General features: G+C 38.2%; 1 protein-coding gene across 10 annotated transcripts; it reads left to right on the top strand.

The window, feature by feature from the left end:
* Window positions 1-1,147: 1,147 nt before the first annotated feature.
* On the top strand, window positions 1,148-20,730 carry slc52a2 (solute carrier family 52 member 2). 10 transcript variants are annotated; one of them, XM_061254404.1, is made up of 6 exons: window positions 2,645-5,696; window positions 6,028-6,160; window positions 15,169-15,305; window positions 16,241-17,105; window positions 18,986-19,109; window positions 19,451-20,730. In XM_061254404.1, the coding sequence occupies exons 3-6, from the start codon at window positions 15,176-15,178 to the stop codon at window positions 19,661-19,663; spliced, it is 1,332 nt and encodes a 443-aa protein (XP_061110388.1). In that variant the 5' UTR covers window positions 2,645-5,696; window positions 6,028-6,160; window positions 15,169-15,175; the 3' UTR covers window positions 19,664-20,730. The 10 variants fall into 10 exon arrangements, with proteins under 10 accessions (XP_061110391.1, XP_061110389.1, XP_061110383.1 ...); XM_061254407.1 differs by lacking the exons at window positions 2,645-5,696; window positions 6,028-6,160 and adding an exon at window positions 1,148-1,200; XM_061254405.1 differs by lacking the exons at window positions 2,645-5,696; window positions 6,028-6,160 and adding an exon at window positions 1,203-1,325.
* Window positions 20,731-22,197: the final 1,467 nt, after the last annotated feature.

Genomic DNA, 22,197 nt, shown 5'->3' with positions numbered 1-22,197 from the left:
TCTTGCTTTGTAGGCTGTATTTTTAACAAAATGGAATCATTAACATAGGAATCATGTAAAACACGGTGCTATTGACTGTATAGTGTTTCCAGAACCTTCTACGATCTATAGATCGTTTTTGGTACTTTTTGCAGCATAATAATCATTCTTGGTACTTTGCACTTCATATTAATTATTTTTCTCAACTTTAGATTACACATGGGTCACTTATGCACTTCTAACACAAACTTATCAGCAGTAAATCATTGAACATATACATATACTATTCTCTTCTAACATTAATAAGATTAATGTTCTTTGTTCATTTGATTGGATAACAAGCAGCGTACATGTGATATATTGATTATAAGCCACTTACATATAGATACACTTCTGGCATGAATCATTAAGAGTTTTGGAGAAATCAGTTGTACAGTCAATCAGTTTGAAACTACACAGGGTACATAACATACTTTAATATGGATATATTGATACACTTTTAGCATACATCGTCGAGAGTTTTGGAGGAACCAGCCTGCTCATCAAGGTGGAGTCTGATTTTGACTTGTGATTGTTTATCATGCTTTTAGGAGGGAGATCTTTTGTTCTGTGAATTTTCCCCTACATTTTCACTGAGGGAAACATCACAAAGTGGGTACAAAGGATTGTGAGAGAAGGAAAATGGAGAGGGGGGTGAGCTCAGGGCAAAACGTTGCAGGCAGAAGCAACAAAGAAAGTGAGACACGGCATGAATATGGATAGAAGTTTTTTAGCGTTTACTTGGATGGTCATTAATTGTGCTAGTGAGATTGTCATGAAATCAGAGAGGATTAATATGGTATTGCATGCAGCAAAATACATTTTGGGTATTACTGATGTGAAGGGGGATGAGATTCATGGAATTTTAGAGAAAAGGTTTGGTGGAAGTCAGATACTTTGGAAATAGATCAATCGAAATTAATGTGGGGTAATGAGGGGTATATGTGTGTTGTTGTTGCTGTTGTTGTTTCTGTTATTTATTTATTTACTTATTTTAAATGAATAAATAAATTCCAACGAAATAACGCACATTCAGTAGGTGGCGGTAATGCACTTAAACAAAACAGAAGAAGGATGTTGACGATAATTATTACTATACACTCCGGTACAGTAGGTGGCGTTATGGACCTTTACATTGGTGTACAGCCAACCATTAGGCCAAAGAAGAGGACGCAAGAGGCGGTAAAAATCTTTGCCTGTCCTGCACCCTCCTGTTGTCGAACTTGTCGCGTATTGCATACATCTAGGCTAGCAGAGACGTCGTGCTCTATAGCTCACGTTTTATGCAGGTTGTGAAGACGGATACGGTAAGGAAGTTTCATGTTGTAAGCAGACTTTAAAATGAGTCTCTAGACAAGGCGTCACATTTTAGAAACGTAAACACTAACAAGAATTAGATAACAGGGCGAAAAGTTAGCCAACATTTCTGACGTTTTAATTTAACGTTAGCTAACATTACTTGGTTAACGTTCAGGAACGAACTTTAAGGAAAATCCGGAAGGGCAGCTAACGTTAACGTCAGAACAGTTGGCTAACTTACTTTGGAGCTAGCTCTAGCTACTTGTTGTGCTGCTTCTGACCCCCAACCTGTTGTCTAACTATGGGTTATGCTGGATGTGTAACGACCAAGCTTCAACGTTAGCTCCCTTTTCATCAAAATGTTAGTTTTGATGAGATGTTTGTTGGTTTAGCTAGCTAAGTGTAACTTGCAAATAATATTGAACAAATCACGTCAATTAACCGTGTCTCCCCCCTCCCCCCTTAGCTTGTTGGCTAATTTGCTTTGTTTATTGTGGACGACTCATTGCTATAGTTGGTTAACGTTAGCTGCTTATTAGTTCGCTGTCATGGCACATTATATTGCCTTTTATCTTTTTTTAATTGTTATTACACTGTGTAGCTAATCAGCTAATCGGACAAAACTTGATGCACCAACGTAACGAGTTACCATTTCACCACAGTTTTGTATAACAGTTACAACATTTATTTTATCCAGTTGCAGTAGACAAGCTTGCTCATTGGCTAGCTCCGAATACTCTGGGAGCTGCAACCTATTGTTTCTGACTAAGTGAAGTAAGTTAAATGAAACTGACGTTTGTTGTTTTTTTTTTTAAAGTTAAGCCATGAACGGACACAATTCAATTTACACGAGAGCATTGCGTGTTAAAGAATCCAAATTATATTGAGGCTGCCATCACCTTTGTAAACGAATGGTTGTAAAAGCATTTCTTGATTAATAAGCAAAAAAACGACTTAATTTCAATCATAATGTGTATGGCAGGAACGTCCAGATTAGATCTATAATAATTCCCAATATCCAACGTGGTCCACGGTTTATAGCATCCGCCATTTTGTAGAGTGTACCATTTCATGAAAAGAAGGGTAATAGCTTGCACCAAATCTCCGAATACACTGCAACATGTAGTTTAAATGCTCAGTAACTGCCTATATTCTCCTGAATTACTCTAATTTATGAAATGGAACCTATGCTGTTGCTTTACACTGGTCAATCAATAGCGTGAACTGCACATAGGGAAATTTTAAATTACTTGGCATGCTTTGCCCATGAACGTCATGAACTGTTTGGCAAGTGCAAGCTAGATGAATGGTAAATAGTCTTCATTTATATAGTGCCTTTATCCATAGTGCTGTACAATTAAAGCTTCTCATTCACCCATTTGCCCATTCACACCAAACACGGGATTAGGCGTCTTGCTCAGGGACACTTCGACACACCTAGTGAGGGATCGAACCAGCAACCCTCCGACTGCCAGCCTGCTCTAACCTCCTGAGCCAATGCCGCCCCATACGACATCTATATGTTTAAATGTGAAATTTTTTGGAAGATAGGTTAGGAAGATAATTTATTAGCATTTCCTTTTAAAGGTACAATAGGTCATTCTTACGGTCAAGAGAGGAATTGCAGCAACAAACACCCTCAAAACACAACACTGTTTATCCCTCCACTTCTCTGTGAATGTGCTGATGGTAAAACCCCGCCCCTTGAGCTTGAGTTATTATACATCTACCTATACAATATTTTGGTATGGTGTCGGTCCATCTACCGCATGTTTTGAAACCCGAATGTAAGGACTAAACACAGGCACAGCTGAGCCAACATGCCAGTGAGCTTTTTTCAATTATTTATTTAAGGGATTTATTCTTGCATGTTTTCATCCCTCTTCGCTATGGCTTCTGCCTGACAGACTTGATTGGCATGAACTGTCCAATCTGCTGCTGTTGAGAACATAATGTCCAATATTTGCGTGATAAACAGTGACTTAACACCGGGTCATGGTGGCGACACGATAGGTGGTTTATTTTGTCTTTTGCACGGCACTGTGTGTCTCTGAGAATTTATGTTGGTAGTTAAGAGTTTTTTTGGGGGTGCAATTTATAAAACTCTTCTTATTTACATATTCATGTACACTTGTCATTTGAACCAATTACTTGTTTATCCATTCATTTTATTCAATTGGGGACAGTTTAGACATAATTTATAGGAAATTGGTTCACTTAACGGCCCTTTTCTAATATCAACCTACTATAATTTTATATTTCTGTAGAGCCACCTCATGGTTGCATTGGGGGACAACTCTAGAGCCAGGGTAATGATCGAACTGTAAAAACTGCAAGTTTCATAACTTTGGTTCGCACATCATATTGTGCATATAGACAGAAGTTGTTGCATTTTACATTGCCAACCATGTCAAATAATATCTAGACTAGTGAAATACTCCTAGCTAAATTTGCCTTTTTAATTTTTTATTGGTGCATCTCAAAAGAGTCCTGTTGAACAGGCAATTGACTGAGTTATGCAGTATTTAATGTTAACTGGATTGTTTGAGAGAATGTATACAGTGGCTTCAGCAACTGTTGAGAACCCTTCCTTTTTGCATGCTTTATTGTCTTGTAACCAATTATGACACTGCATGTCAGGACAAAAACCAAGCCACAAAGTCCAAGGAACTCTGTATACCTCCGAGATGAAATTGTGGCGAGGCATAGGTCAGGGCAAGGGTATAACATAATTTCTAAAGCTTTGAGTGTTTGCCTCGATAATTGTGAAATGGAAGAAGCTTGGAATCACCAGAGTGCTGGCTCTTCTTAGAGATGGCCATCAGGCGAAACTGAGTAACCGGACAAGAAGGGCCTTGGTCAGGGAGGTGGCCACGAACTCAATGGTCACTCTAACACCGCTTCGGAAGTCATCTGCAGGGATGAGAGAACCTGCCAGAAGGATGACCGTCTCAGCAGCACTACGTCAATCAGGCCTTTATGGTAGTGGCTAGACTCTTTTAGACTTCTTTTAGAAGCCACTCTTGAGTGAAAGGCATACGACAGCCCGCTTGGAGTTTGCTTTCACAGCTGCTCCAGACCATCCGTACAAACTGTTCTTTGTGCTGTTCAGCTGTATTGCAGGCATGAGATGCTATCATGGCATTCTCCATCTGACATCAGCTGTGATGTCTGAAGAGCATAAACGTGTAGCCTACAAAAACTGGGCAGTGTATGTATCAGTTTGGTTGTTTAAAAGCGACAGAAATATGTTAATTTGGACAAAATTCCAACATAAATGTCATTAACAGCCTACCAACATGCGCTTAATGTAGTGGCGATGGCACTAGGAACAATAACTTGCTTGACAGTTGTGAAATATTTGCTAATTATAGACATAACCATAAAAACCTGTGTGAGCTATTCACATTCAGAGCTGTGCTATAGCACCGTTGGAAGACTTTGCGAAAGGAGCGATACACCCTCCATGCTTTTTTTTTTTAATTATTTTTTTTTTTTTTTAAATTTTAAGGATTTCCTTGCACGTAAGGATGAGACCATGCCATTACCCCAAGCCAACCTGTCAAAGCTTGCCAAGAAAGATATTTTGTTTTGCTGGATACAAATGGGACTGAACAAAAGTTGTGGTCTTGCTTGCACTGTTAACATTACTTCTATGTAATGAGACCTGAGGATTTTACTTGCCATTTAAAAAAAAATTCTGCCTTTATGTTCCCTTATGTTTTACTGCAGTTGCAATTACGTTATCTGGCATAGTTTTACTACCATTTGGACACTTAAATGCCGAAATAAGATGCACTAAGCCACCATTTATGGATAATTGATGACATTCACTGGGTGAAGTCAGAAAGCTTGTCTGCACACTTTTATGGATATTTGTGATTCATAAATAAAAGGTTAGTATGTGTGATTTATGAAATTCTTTTCATGCTTACGGCCATTCTATGCACAATTTGGTAACCGGTTGTACGGTTAAATGTAGGATGAAACCCACACCAATTCTATGCATGAGGCCCCAAGCACTGCTCATCACCTGGCTAATACCATCCCTAAGGCGAAGCATGGCGGTGGGAGCATCATGCTATGGGGGTTGCTTCTCAGCAACAGGGACAGGGAGAGTGGTCAGAATTGAGGGAATGGTTAATACAGCCAAATGCAGAGATCCTCGAATCAAACCTGCTCTAGAGTGTGCACAACTTCAGAATGGGGAGACGTTTCACCATTCAGCACGACAATGACCCGAAGCATACAGCCAAGATGATGCCTGAGTGGCTTTGGGACAAGTCTTTTGAATGTCTCAGGACTTTCAGATGCTTCCCATCCAAACTGACAGCGCTTGAGAGGATCTACCAGGAAGAACTGGAACTGCCAAAATCCAGGTGTGCAAAGCTTGTTGACACAAAGCTGTAATTGCTGCCAAAGGGGCTTCAACAGTACAGAATGAAGGGTCTGAATACTTGAATAAATAATGGATTTAAGTTTTTGGATAAATTGAATAAATATTTTGAAACGTTTTTTGATCGGGGGGGGAAGAATCAATTGTATTCATTTAAAATTGAATCTACAATACAATAAATTGCGCAAAGAGTGAAGGGGTCTGAATACTTTCTGAAGCCACTGTATACAACTGTATAATGCAACTACATTTTGAGTAACAATGGTTATCGGTCAAGGCTTCTAACTAAAACTGATGTAACCTTTATTTGGAAGCTGCTGCTCCAGAAGTTTTAAATGTCGACGTTCCATGTGAATCCATCTTGGTCCTCAGAAATGGATGAAGAGCAAGACTCCGCTTTCACAGGAGACTCAAAGCACAGTGTGCTTGATATTAGTGAAGATCTGAGTGAGTAAATAATTTTTTTTTGTTTTAAAAAAAAAAAAACTAATTTAACAAAAAATGTATGTACATCTGTATTCCTGGCTTTTGTTAGTTCATTCTGCATGTACATACTAGTCTATTTGACTTCATTTATTATGTTGTCAGAACATATTTATCGCTGTATTTTATCAGTTCAGTTAAGTCAAAATTATCAAAAATAAATCAAGAGTGTTGTGTAAAATAAGCTTATGGTGGAAAGTGGCAAAAATATATGCCCTAGGGGTGGAGCTATTTTGCAAAATGTTTTAAATTGATTTCTTTAAACGCTTTTCTCATATTGAAGAAAACTTCCCCACTAGGTGGTTGCATCTCCAAGGTTGTCATAATATTCCATTTCATATTATCGATAGGGCTTTAAGAAATATTACAATCTTCATTTCTGTATAATTGGCATGGGCATGGTTAATCGATTAAAAGGTTAACTGAAATGGACACTTGACCAAAATGGCCAAGTTCCTAACCAGTTAACTTCCTTAGATTTTAAATCCTGCATTCTTTATAAATCGTTTATAAAATCATTTTTTTAGGCTGTTCTATATTTTGATTGAAGTTGGGTAGCCTACAGCAGTGGGGTCGTAGAAATTCAGGGTAGAAATTGACAAGTCTTTGACAAGTTAATTTTGACGAGTGGCATTGCACAAACAACTGGATTGAATTTTGCGATTGCGGACCGTGGCTGGGAGTTGAATTGCTACCTAATCGATTGTAAAATTTTAACGCAAGCTAGTGTCTTTGAGCAATAGTAGGTGAGCCATACATGTGGAAACGACCATACATTCATGCAAACAAGCAACCTGATTTCTTAAAATCAGCCAAAAACGGTGACGGAAAAAGTCGCATATTAGCGGGCAACATCCGTTCATTAATTTACAGGAACATATGTAATATCAAGCCCTCTCCCTCTTGTTTCTTTTCTGGTCATCTAATGATCAGTGGAATAGAGCTGTGCTATACGATAATTATATATATTTACCTCTAACAATAAGTATGTTCTAATATTTATGGTTATAAAATGACATTTTAACTACCATCACAGCTTCCTGTCAATAAAAAATGCTTGCATGCGGCTCATCTCCATGTATTACAAGAAATTTTGGGAAATAGTTCAGTGAAACAATGTTTTAATGAACTTTTAAATTACTAATTCAAATATTAAATATTTTAAAATGTAATATAACACTAACATTTACAATTAATGGAACTAACATTATTTACCATTAACATATTGCATAATGCACATTTAAGAGAAATCTAGAACTTTTTTGCTATATAGGCTAGCTGTCGCTTCAGATGTCAGTCACTGCTGCTAGTCGGATGCATGTCTTATTACGGTCAGAAAAGTCATGATGTTATAGTACAAGTGCGTCTCAAATACATCTCAAATGTTGTACTTTTTTGTGTACTTGTAAGTTAAGCGTATAAGACAAACTCGCAACTTCAGTTCTGAATTTTGAACGATGGCTGGAGGAGGTGGAAACATGACTAGGCATTACGAAGTAGCCTACGGGTGTTGTAGTTTAAATGGATGGTTTAAAGTGGCGCAAGATGCGCCACAGTTTTATTAAATATTTTTAAACACTTATCGAAAATACTGACATGAGCAGAATTGTCTGTTGGACTCTTATCGTCGATTACGATTCCTTTTTGATCAATTGCACAGCTATACAGTGGAAGTTCCTTGAGAGAGATGTATACATATATATATATATATATAGTGTGTATATATATATGTGTGTGTATGTGTGTGTGTATATATATATATATATATATATATATATATATATATATATATATATATATATATATATATACATACACATATACATACATACATACATACATACATAGTCTTATACTGCTGATAGTCTTAGCCAACGCTGTCCTGCAGTTCTATATCTCAGAAGTGATGCAGTTTTAACCCGAAGGGTGGTCACAAAAAATATTGATTTGATTCTATTACTATTCTGTCAAATTACTAAAATGTAATGTAAAATGTATAGTATGTTTTTTTTAGGACCTTTCATTGAAATCTTATCTATACAGAATATTTTACAGGTGCCTAAGGCCTACTGTGTGTACATATAAAAACACACTCACCGAGCACTTTATTTACATTTTTACTTAATTACATTTTCTTATTCATGTGATTTATCTAATCAGCCAATTGTGTGGCAGCAGTGCAATGCATACAATCATGTAGATACAGGTCAGGAGCTTCAGTTAATGTTCACATCAACCATCAGAATGGGGGGGAAAAGTGTCTTTGACCATGGAATGATTGTTGGTGCCGACTAGTCTCTTAGTTTGCAAAGAATGGTGCGCAAAAAAGAAACAAAAAAATCCAGTGAGCAGCAGTTCTGCATACAGAAACGCATTGTTACTGTGAGATATCAGAGGAGAATGTTCTCACTGGTCAAAGCTGACAGGAAGGTGACCATAATGCAAATAACCACGCATTACAACAGTGATATGCAGAAGAGCATCTCTGAACACACAGTGCATCACAACTTAAGTGGGTAGGCTAAAGCAGTAGAAGTCAAAACGAATAAATATAATAAATAGCTGATAAAGTGCGTGGTGCATGTATATATCGTATTTTGTGCTGCAGTGAGTCTAGAGTCCATATTCCGTAGCCCATAGCTCAGATTTTACAACCAGCGGTTTATTAACCTTTTGCTTTAATTGTAACTGATAGTCAGTGCACTGTTCTGTAATATGTATAGAAATTGTAAAGTGTAAATTTTCTGTGTACTCCCATTTAAAGTTTGGTAGTCTGTGACTGTTGCAGCTCTCATATGTGGACTTGCAATATTTAGTATTCAATCCAAAATTATTTGTCAAATAAATAATTATGAATATTTGTCCATCTTATTTTAGTAGAGGCTAAACAGCAACAGTGAAGGATTTTGTCCTAGATTGTATCCTATAAATGTAAGTTGTTAGATAAAAATAATTTTTACCTTTTTTTATTTATTTATTTTTATACAGGAGATGACGCATTCTTTAAAGTTGTTCAAGATTTTTTGGGATCACAGTCTGGAGAAGGATCTTGCTTTGATATACCACCATGCAAGAACCGGTTCCTGATTCAAGTGGGACTAATGAGACAGGACAACAAAGCGTCTTGGGGACAGATTGTAAAATGGCTTCAGAACATTTTTCCTATGTATCATTCATCTGATTTTCGTAGTTTAATTGAAAGGAGCATTGCAACAGCTTTGAGCTTGAGTGGCAATGCAAGAGAAAATTTCCTTGAATCGGATATAAACTTTGAATATGTTGGTCCAATTTGTGATACCCTTGGAATTGGAAGAACAGATCTGTTAGAAATGTCAGACTTCTCTGATCGGGCAAAATGCTGTGAAGTTACAAATGGCCTGATTCTGGAACTGAGCAGTTTTATCTCGAGGGAACAAATGGACGTATTGGTATTGGTGTCATGGTTGAGGAATTTCAACCCACAGTTTTGTAGCAATGGCAACATTCAGAAGGCTAGCAAAGTCCTTCAAACTAAACTGAAGAAATTAAAGTTGGACTATCCGCTGTATCAGCGAAGCACGTCTCGGAGAAATGGTATGATGGAAAAGTTTCTTCAAGCTAAATTTGAGCTGGTTCCCAGAGTGGAGTGTGGTAAAACCAAGAAAACCAGTCGAAAGAAGAAACGCTTTCTCAAAAAATACCGCAACCGCGAGAAGCTGACCAAACTATTTCACAGAGGTAATGATGTATTGGTGGCTACATCAAAGACAATTAATCAAGATTCACTTTCTCAAGGTAATGGTGGGGAGAAACTAAAGGCCAAGTCTGAAAAGAATGCAAAAAGAAATGTTAATAGGTTTGCTGTAAAATCTGAACATTTCTCTGCTGTTCAGTCCAAACCAACAAACACCATACTTAAGGTAAAGGAAGAATGTGATCCTTCTACAAATGAACATCCTTTAGAAACACCAGAACGGACAATATGTTCGGTAGGAAGTCCAGATTCCACTAAAGCTGAAGCTTTAACATTACTTGATGTCTCCATGCTTTCACTTCAAAAGCTGTCAAGTGTCTATGGTGAAAAAACGGAAGAATCTAAACAAGTTTCCAAAGATATCCTCCATAAAAATGTTTTGTTAATGTTGAATGAAGATCCTGTCATGAAAGAGTTTAGTGAGAAGGTTAAGAAGTTTCAAAAAGTGACACCACCATTACATTTTCTTGACTGCAATGCACATTTTCTTCATGAGATGAGTGATGCAGTTGAACAGCAGATACTAGCTCTTGAACGGGAAATCATTTTGTCAACTGGAGAAAAGCTAGGACGTGACAACAATCCTAAATTCTCCAGCTTTGTTAACTTTTCAGAGAGCGCTGCTTCACGTTATATCCGAATGGCCTGTGATGTTTTGAGTCCTCGTGGTGAAACCAAGCACAGCTGTAGGAAACAGTGGCTTAATTTTTGTCGGGCAAGAGAAAAGCCTTCTAGATTAGCTGTCTGTCAATCCAACCGCTTCAACAACTACTTTGAGGGGGCTGCAGGTCTGGTCCACCATCATCATGACATCACTAGTTTTTTTTCAGATCCTGTGTTATTCAACACCTTTGACCAACTGAATGTCATTCAGGAAAGTGTCAGAGATGATGCCAGTGATCAGGTCATCCAGGCCCTTGTTTGTGTTCTTGCCATTATCTACTGTAAAATTCTGGGGCCTTATTGGCAGCTTCTAAAAAGCAGTGCAGAGTATGTGTACTTCCACAGATATGTACACTGCCTTTATCAAAGCCTTGCGCAGTGGTCTGAAGATTCTTCTCTACTCCTCTTGCCTGAATACTCAGAGAACAATATGTTCCACCAGTTTCCTCTGCAAGAAAAGTATTTTGATGGGGTGTTTTCATACTGTCGACCAAATTCTGAAAACCAGTATGCTGCTCTAATCAGAAAGTGCCTAGAGAAAATCATGAAAACAATCAAAACAGTAACTGAAGCAAATCTGAAGGATTTCTTACCAGGTGGTGTTTACTGCCAAGATCCTGCACCAGAAATATCAGCTAAATTGAGAAACTGCCAGTTGTCACATTTGATGGGGGAGTATGCTTATGGTCATGCCTACCTGTACAAGTCCCAAAAGCTGGACCATTCAGCTGCTGCTCCAATGACCAAGTCTCTTGAGACTTCTAAAGATGGTTCTTCACTGCCACAGAGTGGCGTTGCCACTGTGTTGGCCCATAGTACCACTAACCCTGTACAGATTTCAAATGAGAAGATTACCACACCTTCGGAAATGGCGCCTCATTGTCAAGGCAAATATACAGGAAGTGGCATGGGTAAGTTTTTTCAAATGCCAAGAGGGGATGTGGATCCAAAGGAAAAGGAAAAGCTTCTCCAGGACATTACAACAAAGAATTCAATCCTAATTGCAGTTGCTAAAAATGGAGGACCATGTACAAACAAGCAAGATGTTGACCACCTATTGGCCAAGCTGGATGGTGCTAGTCATGCTCAGAAGCGGGAAGCAATTCGATGTGAAATCAGTTACCAAAAACTCATTCTTGGTTCAAGAGACAAGAACCTGAATCAAATTGGCTTCTCTTTAGCAGACATGATTACCAAACTGAAAATGGTGTTACCAGATAATGGCAATGCATGTGTTGGCACAGTGATTGAGAGGTCAGTGTGTAATAAGGAAGATGAAATGGGACATAGCCAGCACAATTACACACATGAAGCTTCTTATAATCCAGATCCTAAATCTTTAATCAAAAGAGACATAAATTTGGGGAAGAAGAGAATTGTCACCTACAAAAATTACAGGGAGAACTTTGAATTTAAATTCTAAAGTTAAACTTGAGTAACATGGTATGGTACATACATTAATTTGCATGTACAATGTCTGATTGAAATGTACCTACGTGAAAGCCCTACTCGTAGGCTTTGCTATTCAGTGCATTCTGCACTTGTAAATTGAAATAGAAAAAAATTGCAACGGAACCTGAAAATCTATTGGGATGCCCTTCAGCTGTGTGTTTATCTTTTCACTAAGTTGATGGCATACATTTTATTATTTTTAATGTTAGAAATTAATGTGGTCTGTGAATACATAGAGGTGGTTACGGTATTTGATGTTCTGAAAAGCTACTATTAAAATATGGATCTTGAACATTTTTGGTTGAACACAATAACCCTGTGTCCACACACTAAGTGATTTGGTTGACCAGAAGTCCTTGAAGCCGAGTGCGGCCAGCAACATGAGCGACAAAAGTTGGCCAAAAAGAAGTTGCCAGGTGGCATCTTTCAACTGCATTGCCTGGCAACATCCAATCGGTGATCTGCACCTCTTATTACTGTAACCGATTTTGCAGACTAAGGCATATGTACCCTCCTCCACCAAAATCAGTCCCATTAACACCAGGACATGTTCAGTTTTTACAGCACCTCAGAGCTGGCTATCGTTAATCTATTCAATTCAAAAATGTTTTGTTTGCATGACTTATGTTTTATAAGCTAGCAGTTGATGGAGATGGAGAGATTGCTAGCTAGCCAGCTAGTGAGAGATATTTATTTATTGAGAGATAAAGGTATTGGTAGTGAGTGAGATGGAGATCCAGGGAGCTAACAACCACGAGTGATGGATATATTGTTGGGTAGCGAGATGGCCATTATTTCTCAATTTAAAAATGTAGCTGCGCCAGACCACCAAGAGGAAACGATGGTAAGCTCTTGCCCCTCCCTCTGCCTAGTACATGTGAGCGACTGGTCAATCAAGTCACTGAGAACACAGTGTAAACCTTTATTAGCAATCCTTGTTTTATCATGTCCAGCTGCCTAAAAGCTGAAATCTGACATCATAATTTACATATATTTTGTTTTCTGATTTGACTACCTGAATGTCGCTTCCTGGTGCATTAGTTGCCTGCAATTTCTTCATTTTACAGATTTAAGTGTCAGCATTTGAAGAACATTGCATTGGTCTGTCCACTGATATGGGGAAAGAGGAACACCTATTGCATTTCCATCCCATTCTGGATAAATCCGTCTCACCATAGTGTTTTGGAAGTAAGGTTTCGACACAACCAAAACACAAGAATGTTTTTAACCTGCCAACAACAAAATGCTATCATTAAAGTGGCATTTGGTTTCCCTTTAAATGGTAAGAAAGTGGAATTGTATATTAGTCTCTTAATTACTTCTGATGCTATTTTGCTGGTGAAATTTACCAAGTTATGGTGGCGTTCCCATTTTAACTTTTCATTGTGGACTGTTGTAAAGTTGTCTGCTGTTGTAAAGTTGAGAAGTGTGGATTGCAGTGGTTTCTGTGTGTTTGATACATTAATGCTTCCCTATAAATCTATAAAGCTGGCATAGATATTAAGATCTTCATATTCTTTAATATTTATGATTGACAGTAAAAAAAAAAAGTGCCTTTTTCCCCATTTTAAATAACTCTATTTTCAATTAGTTTGCAGCATTTAAACTATTGTAAGAATTTTCTCATGTTTTGGCCAGCAAACATCTTCTGTAGTTAATTTGTCAAAGTATAAGATGATTGAGATTTGACTGTATTCTTTGTAGACATGAATAAAAAGATTTAAAAAATGCTGCTGTACATGGTTTTTTTTCCCCTTTCAGACATCCCCTTATTTCCTCAGTGGCAATGTCAGTCCACCCTTCTGCCTAAGGCTGCCATGTTATTTTATGCCATGTCACAATGTTATGGACCTCTTAATATCACATTTTGTGCCATGACGTGTTTTTCATTGCAACACCCGCCAAACTTTAAATGGCTCTAGGAATTTTATATTTCATAATTGTCTACCAACAGAAATCCAATAGGTGCTGTGGTGGAACGTCCTGGAGTTGACGTGGAATGGCCCTGTTACTCAAACAAAAGTATTACATCCAGTCTAGCATATTTTTGGTTATTTGGTACATGTTCTAAGGGGGCCTAGCTATGGGCAACTACTGTTATCTGCACCTCAGCCAGAAGTGATGTTTAGAAATGCGCATTATCCTGCGACAATTGGGAATTAAGTTATGTGCAGTTAAGTAATTAAGAAAAGTGCAGATATTCTGGTAACGCCACTGACACTGTTAGGCTATATGGCCGTTAGCCTACCGTTAATGCTACTGGTTATTGGTTTGGGCTATTATGGCTCAGAATAAACTGAATTAAATAAATATTAAATAAATAATAGGATAAATGTGCATTATCCTGGCGCGAATTGCTCTCGGCTGGTGAGATTAAGGGGTTAATCCCTCTACCAAAATGATCCTTGCCTCCGTCTTTCTTCAACCTGTGATTTCTTAATTATACATATCAAGGTGGTGCTTCTGACCTTTATAGTTAGCATTTGCGTATGCCAGATAATGCACAAAAAATAAAATTTTGGGTGAAAGGTGATTATGCTATTCGATTTCTCAAGGGAAATAGGGGTGACCTAATCATTGCTTATAAATGTCTGACGGGACATGGATTTGCCTTATTGAACTTGCAGCCTTGAAACCCTCTCATTCTGGATAGATGTCCCCACGCATGTAGGCATGTGCTTGTTTAGGTCTATTTGTTGGTGGTACGTATTTGGAGGAGTTGAGGGGGGAGGTGGGGTGGCCCTGCGGTCCTGATCACGCACATACCATCCTGAGGTTTTTTTCTATACGGATTTTATGCCTGATTTGAAATGTGTGTTATTGTAATTGACATTAGTTAATTAGTCGGTACACCTATATGTAATGAATTCCAGCCACTTTAATTGATAAGCAACATTATCTCTCAATGTTGAAAAAGTGCCAATATGTTTTTTAAGCCTAGAAACAAAAAACTCCATTGGCCTGTTATTATAAATAATAATGCCGATGAACATATTGCTCTGATAAATAATATGTGCATGTAAATTTGATTTAAAGACGTGAACTACCCATAACGATAACAGATGGTCTTTAGTCAATTTGACCTCAAAGAAATACTTTGTTGATTTTTGTTTTCCCCTCCCAGTGTTCAAATGGCAGATTATCAATGGAACTCTGGAGCTGTGACTCACATACTTGTAGCTCTCTTTGGAATGGGCTCTTGGATCTCGGTCAACTCACTGTGGGTTGAGTTGCCAGTGGTGGTCAATGTTCTGCCTGAAGGTCAGTGTGAACCATGTTTCTCTGTTTTAATTTACAAAGAAACGTTTTTGGACATACATACAGATATATCTTGCCGTATTTTTTCTATCACCATGTGTCTAAATTTTCTTATAGATTTATAATTATTTCTATTCAGGTTGTGTGATAGTTTTACAAATGACACTCAGCAAGGCTCATCATTGTCAGTTTTGATCGATTTCCCCTGAAAAATTCCCTTTTTTAATTTTTTCTTTTAAAAAGGACAGTTTGGATTAAACCGATTTTCGCCCCGATCTTTTATTTTCTTATTGATATTTTTCCACCTTTGAAATGAATTTGGAATTAAAATCTATTATGGATTTGGTTCTCTAGACCAGGGGTATTCAATGTCAGTCCTGCAGGATCCCTATGTATTCTGTTTTTTGTTGCATACATTGAATACCCCTGATCTAGACCATTGCCATTATTGAGTGGAGTTTTGCAGCTGTGTGTCATTTTCTTGGTGCAATAAAGGAAGCAAGTGCCTAAGGCTCCTCGTTTTTGCTGCAGAAACCAGCTAAGTCCTTAAGTTGGGTGTTACTCTGAGGTTGCTGACAAGTGAACGGTGCAGCATCAGCTAAGTAGTTTTAATTAGCAGCTTCGGCCCTGGAATTGAAAAGGAATAGTGGTTTGTTCCATTCACAAAGCCTATGGTTAAAAGAAAGTGCAATGTTTAAAACTAGAATAAAAGAATTATCCAGGAAATTGCATTATGATCCGTCTTTTGAAAAAAAAAAAAAAAAAAAAAACCTTTAAAATACCCAGATTTTTTCATAAAAAATAAACTGAAAATTATGAGCCTTAAAAATCAGTTGGCTGAATGAAAAATACACTTTGAGATATCAATTCAAAATGGAAATTTCTGCTTCTGTACAAATGCAATAATTCACTCATATGTCTTTTAAACTTTCTTATAGGTTGGAACCTGCCTGCCTATCTCTCTGTGTTAATTGCCTTTGGAAACCTTGGTCCAGTGATTGTGACTGTAATACACCACTTTGCACCAGAAAGGCTGAATGAACAATTAGTTATCCACATCATCCAGGTGCTGGCTGTTGTAGCATCAGCTCTTCTGGCCATTTTTTGGTCCCATGTAGTCAGCGTGGCTGGGACACTTCACTCTGTGCCTTTTCTCTTGTTGTCATTTGTGCTGGCAGTTGTTTGCTGCACGTCCAATGTTACCTTCCTGCCCTTCATGTTTCGGTTTCCTCCAGAGTACATCCGTACCTTTTTCATTGGCCAGGGCCTCAGTGCACTCTTTCCCTGTGTAGTGGCTCTGGGACAAGGTGTGGGAAAGTTGGAATGTCTGAACAGCACCATGGGGAATGGCACCCTAGAGCCATACTACTTTAAGGAAAGTTTTCCTGCCCAGAATTTCTTCTGGTTCCTTTTTGCCATGCTTATATTCTCAGGCCTCTCTTTCCTGGCATTGACATTCCAAGTACGTTCTCAGCCAGCTGCAGAAGATGCTAAAGGTGCAGGCTCCTCAACTACTAAAGAAGAGATGGAAGAGATTCACCCTCTGCAGAATGGAGACGCTGTCGGGTTGGATGACCAAGTGGAGGGGGTGAAACCCCTTGCTGCTGAAACTTTCTGGACCTCACACAACATCTACTTACTTGTGCTGTTGGGCGTCTCAAATGCTCTAACAAATGGAATACTACCCTCAGTACAAAGCTTTTCCTGTCTACCCTATGGCAACATGACCTTTCACCTCTCAGTCATCCTTGGAAACATTGCCAACCCCCTTGCCTGTTTTATCGCAATGTTTGTCCTCTGCAGGTAGGTGTAGTATCCGTTTGTGCATATACATTTGTGGATATGCAGTTAATTTGAGTTGTTTTAGCTCTGCATTCCAACATATTGTATTTGAGATAAAACTATGAATATGATGTTATAGTACAGACTGTCCGCATTAATTTCAAGAGTATTTGTATCCATATTGGGTGATCTGTGTATGAATTACAGTCCTTTTTATACTAGTCCCTCCTCAAAAACAGAATTAGACTGCGCTAAAAAGTATATTAATGAATGTTGAGTTCTGGAACAGAGAGTTCTGGACAGATGAGATGACTGTTAGCCTGTACCAAAGTGATGGTAAGTGGAAAGTGTGGTAAAATACCGGAACTGATACAAAGTACCCCCTCATCTGTGAAACAAGGTGGAGGTAGTGTTATAGTTTGGGCATGAATGGCTGCCACTGGAACTGGCTCACTTGTCTTCATTGAAGATGCAACTGCTGAAGGAAGCGGCAACTCACTGGATGGCCATTCACCTTGCAGCAGGACAACCTCAAATATAATGATACAGCAGCCAAGGCTAAAAAGTAATGTTATTGACTTGCCAAGTCAATCACCCTTCCTGAATCAAACTGAGCACTTCCCTTGCAGATGACTTGGCCTGAAGGCAAAACACCCCAGAAACTAACAGGAACTAAAGATAGCTGCAGGAATGTCTATGGGTCGGGGATGTCAGGCAGTCATCCAATGCAAGGGATTTGCAACCCAATACAAAAAAAAAAATTGTCTTTTAGATTGTTTATTTCCCCAATTACATAAGATCCCCTGGGGGGGGGGGGGGTTCTATGAACAAAAGTACTGCACTTCCTACATGGATCACCCGATATGCACATAAATACCCTGAATTGAAAGTTGAGTTTTCATGGTTTCATTTCAAGACCAATGTGCTGGAAGGCAAAAAAACAAGAGAAATTGTGCCACTGTCCAAATATTACGTGCCACACTGCATATAATGCAGACACAAAATGTATCCTCTGTTTATAATCTGTGCATTATTTAATGCGCCAATGTAATTGAATTAAACCAAGCTAGAGAAGCTAGCTAGCTAGCCAGTCCGTTAACTAGCTAGCTTGCTATTTAGCTTGGGTTTTGTGCTTGGCATCAAAGGTAGCTAGCCAAGAAATAATTTTGAATTGATAAATAGAATAAATCAGAATTATCTTGGAGCTAGCTGGCAAGTTAACTGGGAATCTTAAAACCATTGAAACCCATAAGATTTGGGTTTTAATTTTTGCATATTTGTCACATTGAATGGTTTCAGATCTTTAGACAAATAATACAGAGGGAACACAAAACAACCTTTTTTTTTTTTTATTTCAGCCCCACACCCATATCATCCCTGTCAATTAAAAAGTAATTACCCCCTTAATCTTAACAACTGGTTGCACCATCTTTAGCAGCAATAACTACAATTATGGATGGGACAAATCATCAGTTTTTGTAAACATTTTCCATCCCATTTTCTAAACGGTTAACCGCATAACCGATACTGCTTATGACTTCTAGGTAAGTAAATTAGTGCTGCAGTACCTCAGGATAGAGTTTGTGGTGTCCTGATATTTTCCATGTTCTTCAAATGAATTATGTTAAATACATTTTTGTAAGTACTTATTATTTAGTGTTAATATTTTCCCACCATTTTCCCAAAAAACATTAATACATAGGTTTTTCCATAGTTACTGGCTGACAAGTGGGAACTGTCTTGACAACTTGCCAAGATTAAGTCACATACCTGTACACAGCTGTAGCCTTACCTCTAAGCAAAAATCAGGCACGATGTCCTGTCAGCATCCTCCAAAGCAAGGGCATATCATACAGATTACGTTAGATTGGGCCTTACTGTCCTGTGTTCCACTATTACAGGTCTAGCATGGGGCTTGGGGCTGTGTCTGCTGTTGGTGGGTTATTTGCAGTCTACCTATTGGTTCTTGCTGCCCTTAGTCCCTGTCCTCCACTCCTACATAACACTACTGGAATTGCTTTGGTGGTGAGTATTACAGCATACTGCATGTACTGTAATATACAGTGCAGTCTAAGTATTTGGACAGTGGTACAATTTCTGTTCTTTTGATTCTGTACCCCTGCCCAATGGATTTGTGAATTTAAATGAAAGAAGGAATATGACTCATCAAATGTGCTGCTGTACAGAGCCAAAAGAACCAATATTGTACCACTGTCCAAATACTTATGGACTGCACTGTATAAGAACAAAATAAACTATTTTAATAGTATAGTACTTAAGTAATCGGCTATAAACAAAACAGCCACAAGTTATCAACATGCTTCAGAGAAATAAGTGGGTTGACATTTCTGATGATGTTTGTTCAGGTGACCTCATGGATCATCTTCACAGGCACGTTTTCCTACGTGAAGGTTGTTATTGGGTCCCTACTACATGAAGCAGGACACTCAGCTTTACTATGGTGTGGAGTCTTCATCCAGGCTGGCTCTCTGATTGGTGCACTGTCCATGTTTCCTTTGGTCAGCATCTATGATGTCTTTAAGAGGGCACAGGACTGCGTAGACAACTGTAGTGACTAGAACACAATTCTGGAAATAGGCTTGGGGGAATCTCCATTTTGTTGAGCCAAAGGAGTACAATCTTTTTATTATTACAGAAAACTGATAGCCATTTGACACAGGGTTTCATTCAACATCAGTGTGTTCACAGAGAAGGGGGAGGGATAAACAGTGTTGTGGTTTGAGGGTGTTTGTTGCTGCAGTTCCTTTCTTGACCGTTAGAAGTCCGAAATTACCTATTGTACCTTTAAAAATAATCAAATTAAGGAACATTTATCTTACCTGTCCTAATTTTCTGGGAATGTTATACAGACATTACCAGCGAGGATTTGACCACAAATAAAGCATTATTTGTGAGGTGATTATGATCTGTGATGTAACAAGAAGCAATGGCTGATATCACATTTCAGAGGACAGCACTTATCTATGCTCTCCTAAATTAATAGCAATGGTTGTGACAATGTGAACTGAATAAATACAACTGGACATTCCAAATAGGGGAGAAGTGTGGGGAAAAGGTGATTTGCCTTAATGTTATTCGATCATTCACCATACATATTATGCATAATCTTATTCTGATTTTAATTGTGTAGCCACCTAGCTACTGTACAGTCGAATTCATGCAGATACTGTCAGCTCAGAGCTGTTAAAAGGTTAGTTCCCATTTGTTGAATTTTGTAGGTTTCTGCAGTGGCATAACTAAGCTGATTTTCACTCCACAACCCCCACCATACTTCTACTGTCTGTTCTGTCAGCAGAATATCTCTGCGCTGCTACATTATTGCACTTGTTGCACAGTAAAGGAAATATAAAACCCTTGAATAACCGGAGCTATTCAAGGCATTCTTTGCCATCCAGATTGAGAAAAGCTTGAAAGTGCTTGTTTAATTACAGTATATAAGCGTAAGTCTTTAATACGTGCTGCAGACAATATGCTACAAGTGATTTTGAGGTATGATTTTGAGATCCATTTGCCAATGTTATGTTCAAACTATATATCAGAATGGTCTTTGTAATACAAATGATGCAGGACGTCAAATGTGTTTTACGGTCTGTGATATGAATAAAGAATGTTCAAGCAGTTCAAAGACATCTTTAATGTAATAATGATTTATTAACTATACTCAATGGCATCCATGTGGTGATTAGTGTAATCATGTTAGACATTACATGAAGAGTAAACTGCCTTATTCCACATCTTCCAAATGAAGATGGTAGGTTTCTTTTTTTAAGTTTTCCACTCCTATCTTTTGCACACACAAAAAAACGGTTTGACATACATAGATAAAGCTTAGATCTGGACGGAATTGAATTTTGTATGGAGACTAGGCTTATCTTGTGTTGGTGAAACCGCCCCTAAAACTGCTAAAATTAAATTAAATCCACAAAGTATTATACAACAAAATATGATGCATGTTGGTGTATTGTTTTTTTACAAGGATGCACTCTTGATAGCCCACAGGATGTAATCTAAAGTCATTCTTTTACAGTGTCAGTCTTACTGTAAATGATCAATAATTACAAATCAGAGAATTACAAGATGGCGACACATAACAAAGATACTATTTACCTGTGTGGTTCATTTTATACAGCGTCACAGTTTTTTCACTGTCATTTAGGTGTGCTGGCTTGCAGATTTGTCGCCACCAGCAAGGGTGGAACAAACCACTTAAAATGAGTGTCCGAGGCAGCTCTACTAGTAGCCATTACGTGACTGCTAAAAAAACGATCAGCTGTCAGAAACAATGTCGGTGGAAATAGCTCTCAGACTTTAACTGCTGAATTATGTTCATGTCTACTGTCACCAGCATCTCCCATCCATCATTATAGGCCATTTCAGGAAAACTGTTGGGCAGTACACTTGTGTAGCCTACAACAGTCGTTCCCAAAGTCAGTCCTGAGGGCTTCTCTGTGGCTGTGTATGCTGGTTTTCGTTCCAACCTCAATTGCAAGCCCAGTATTTTAACATGCAGTTAATTTTAGTTAATTACTCTTTTTATGTCTGGATGGATTCTTTACCATATTAAAGCTAGAAATAGCTATGCATGCCACAAAGAATACAATGTCCATATTTATATTGGGCTTTTTGTGATACATTTCAAATAAATTCATAAGAAGAGGTTAAAATGTTTTAACTGATCAAATTAAAGCCCGGAATGAATTGATGGGCTCATAATTATTAAGTCTGAAAACATGGTCACAAAAACGAACAATTTGGTAGATAATGAAGAATTCAAAGACAATAAAAATCATAATGAGTCAAACTTGCATTGTGTTAATATATTTTGTGGTAAGAAGCATGAAAGTTATGCACCTGTGCTCAGCAACCTAATTAGGAGCCTGTCGGTTCACCTCAGTCTTTAATTGCTTGCCTTATATCACAATAAGCACAATGTGAATATGGGACTTTTATTTGTCATGTGAGTGAATGGTGTGTGTGCCCTGCGATGAACTGGCGACCTGTCCAGGGTGTATTCCTGCCTTTCGCCCAATGTATGCTGGGATAGGCTCCAGCCCCCCTGCGACCCTGATCAGGATAAGCAGGTTCAGATAAT

The sequence above is a fragment of the Conger conger genome, chromosome 9, assembly GCF_963514075.1.
Source record: "Conger conger chromosome 9, fConCon1.1, whole genome shotgun sequence".
Classification (NCBI taxonomy): domain Eukaryota; kingdom Metazoa; phylum Chordata; class Actinopteri; order Anguilliformes; family Congridae; genus Conger; species Conger conger.
The sequence above is the reverse complement of the archived record's forward strand: the minus strand, read 5'-3'. Positions and strand labels throughout refer to the sequence as shown.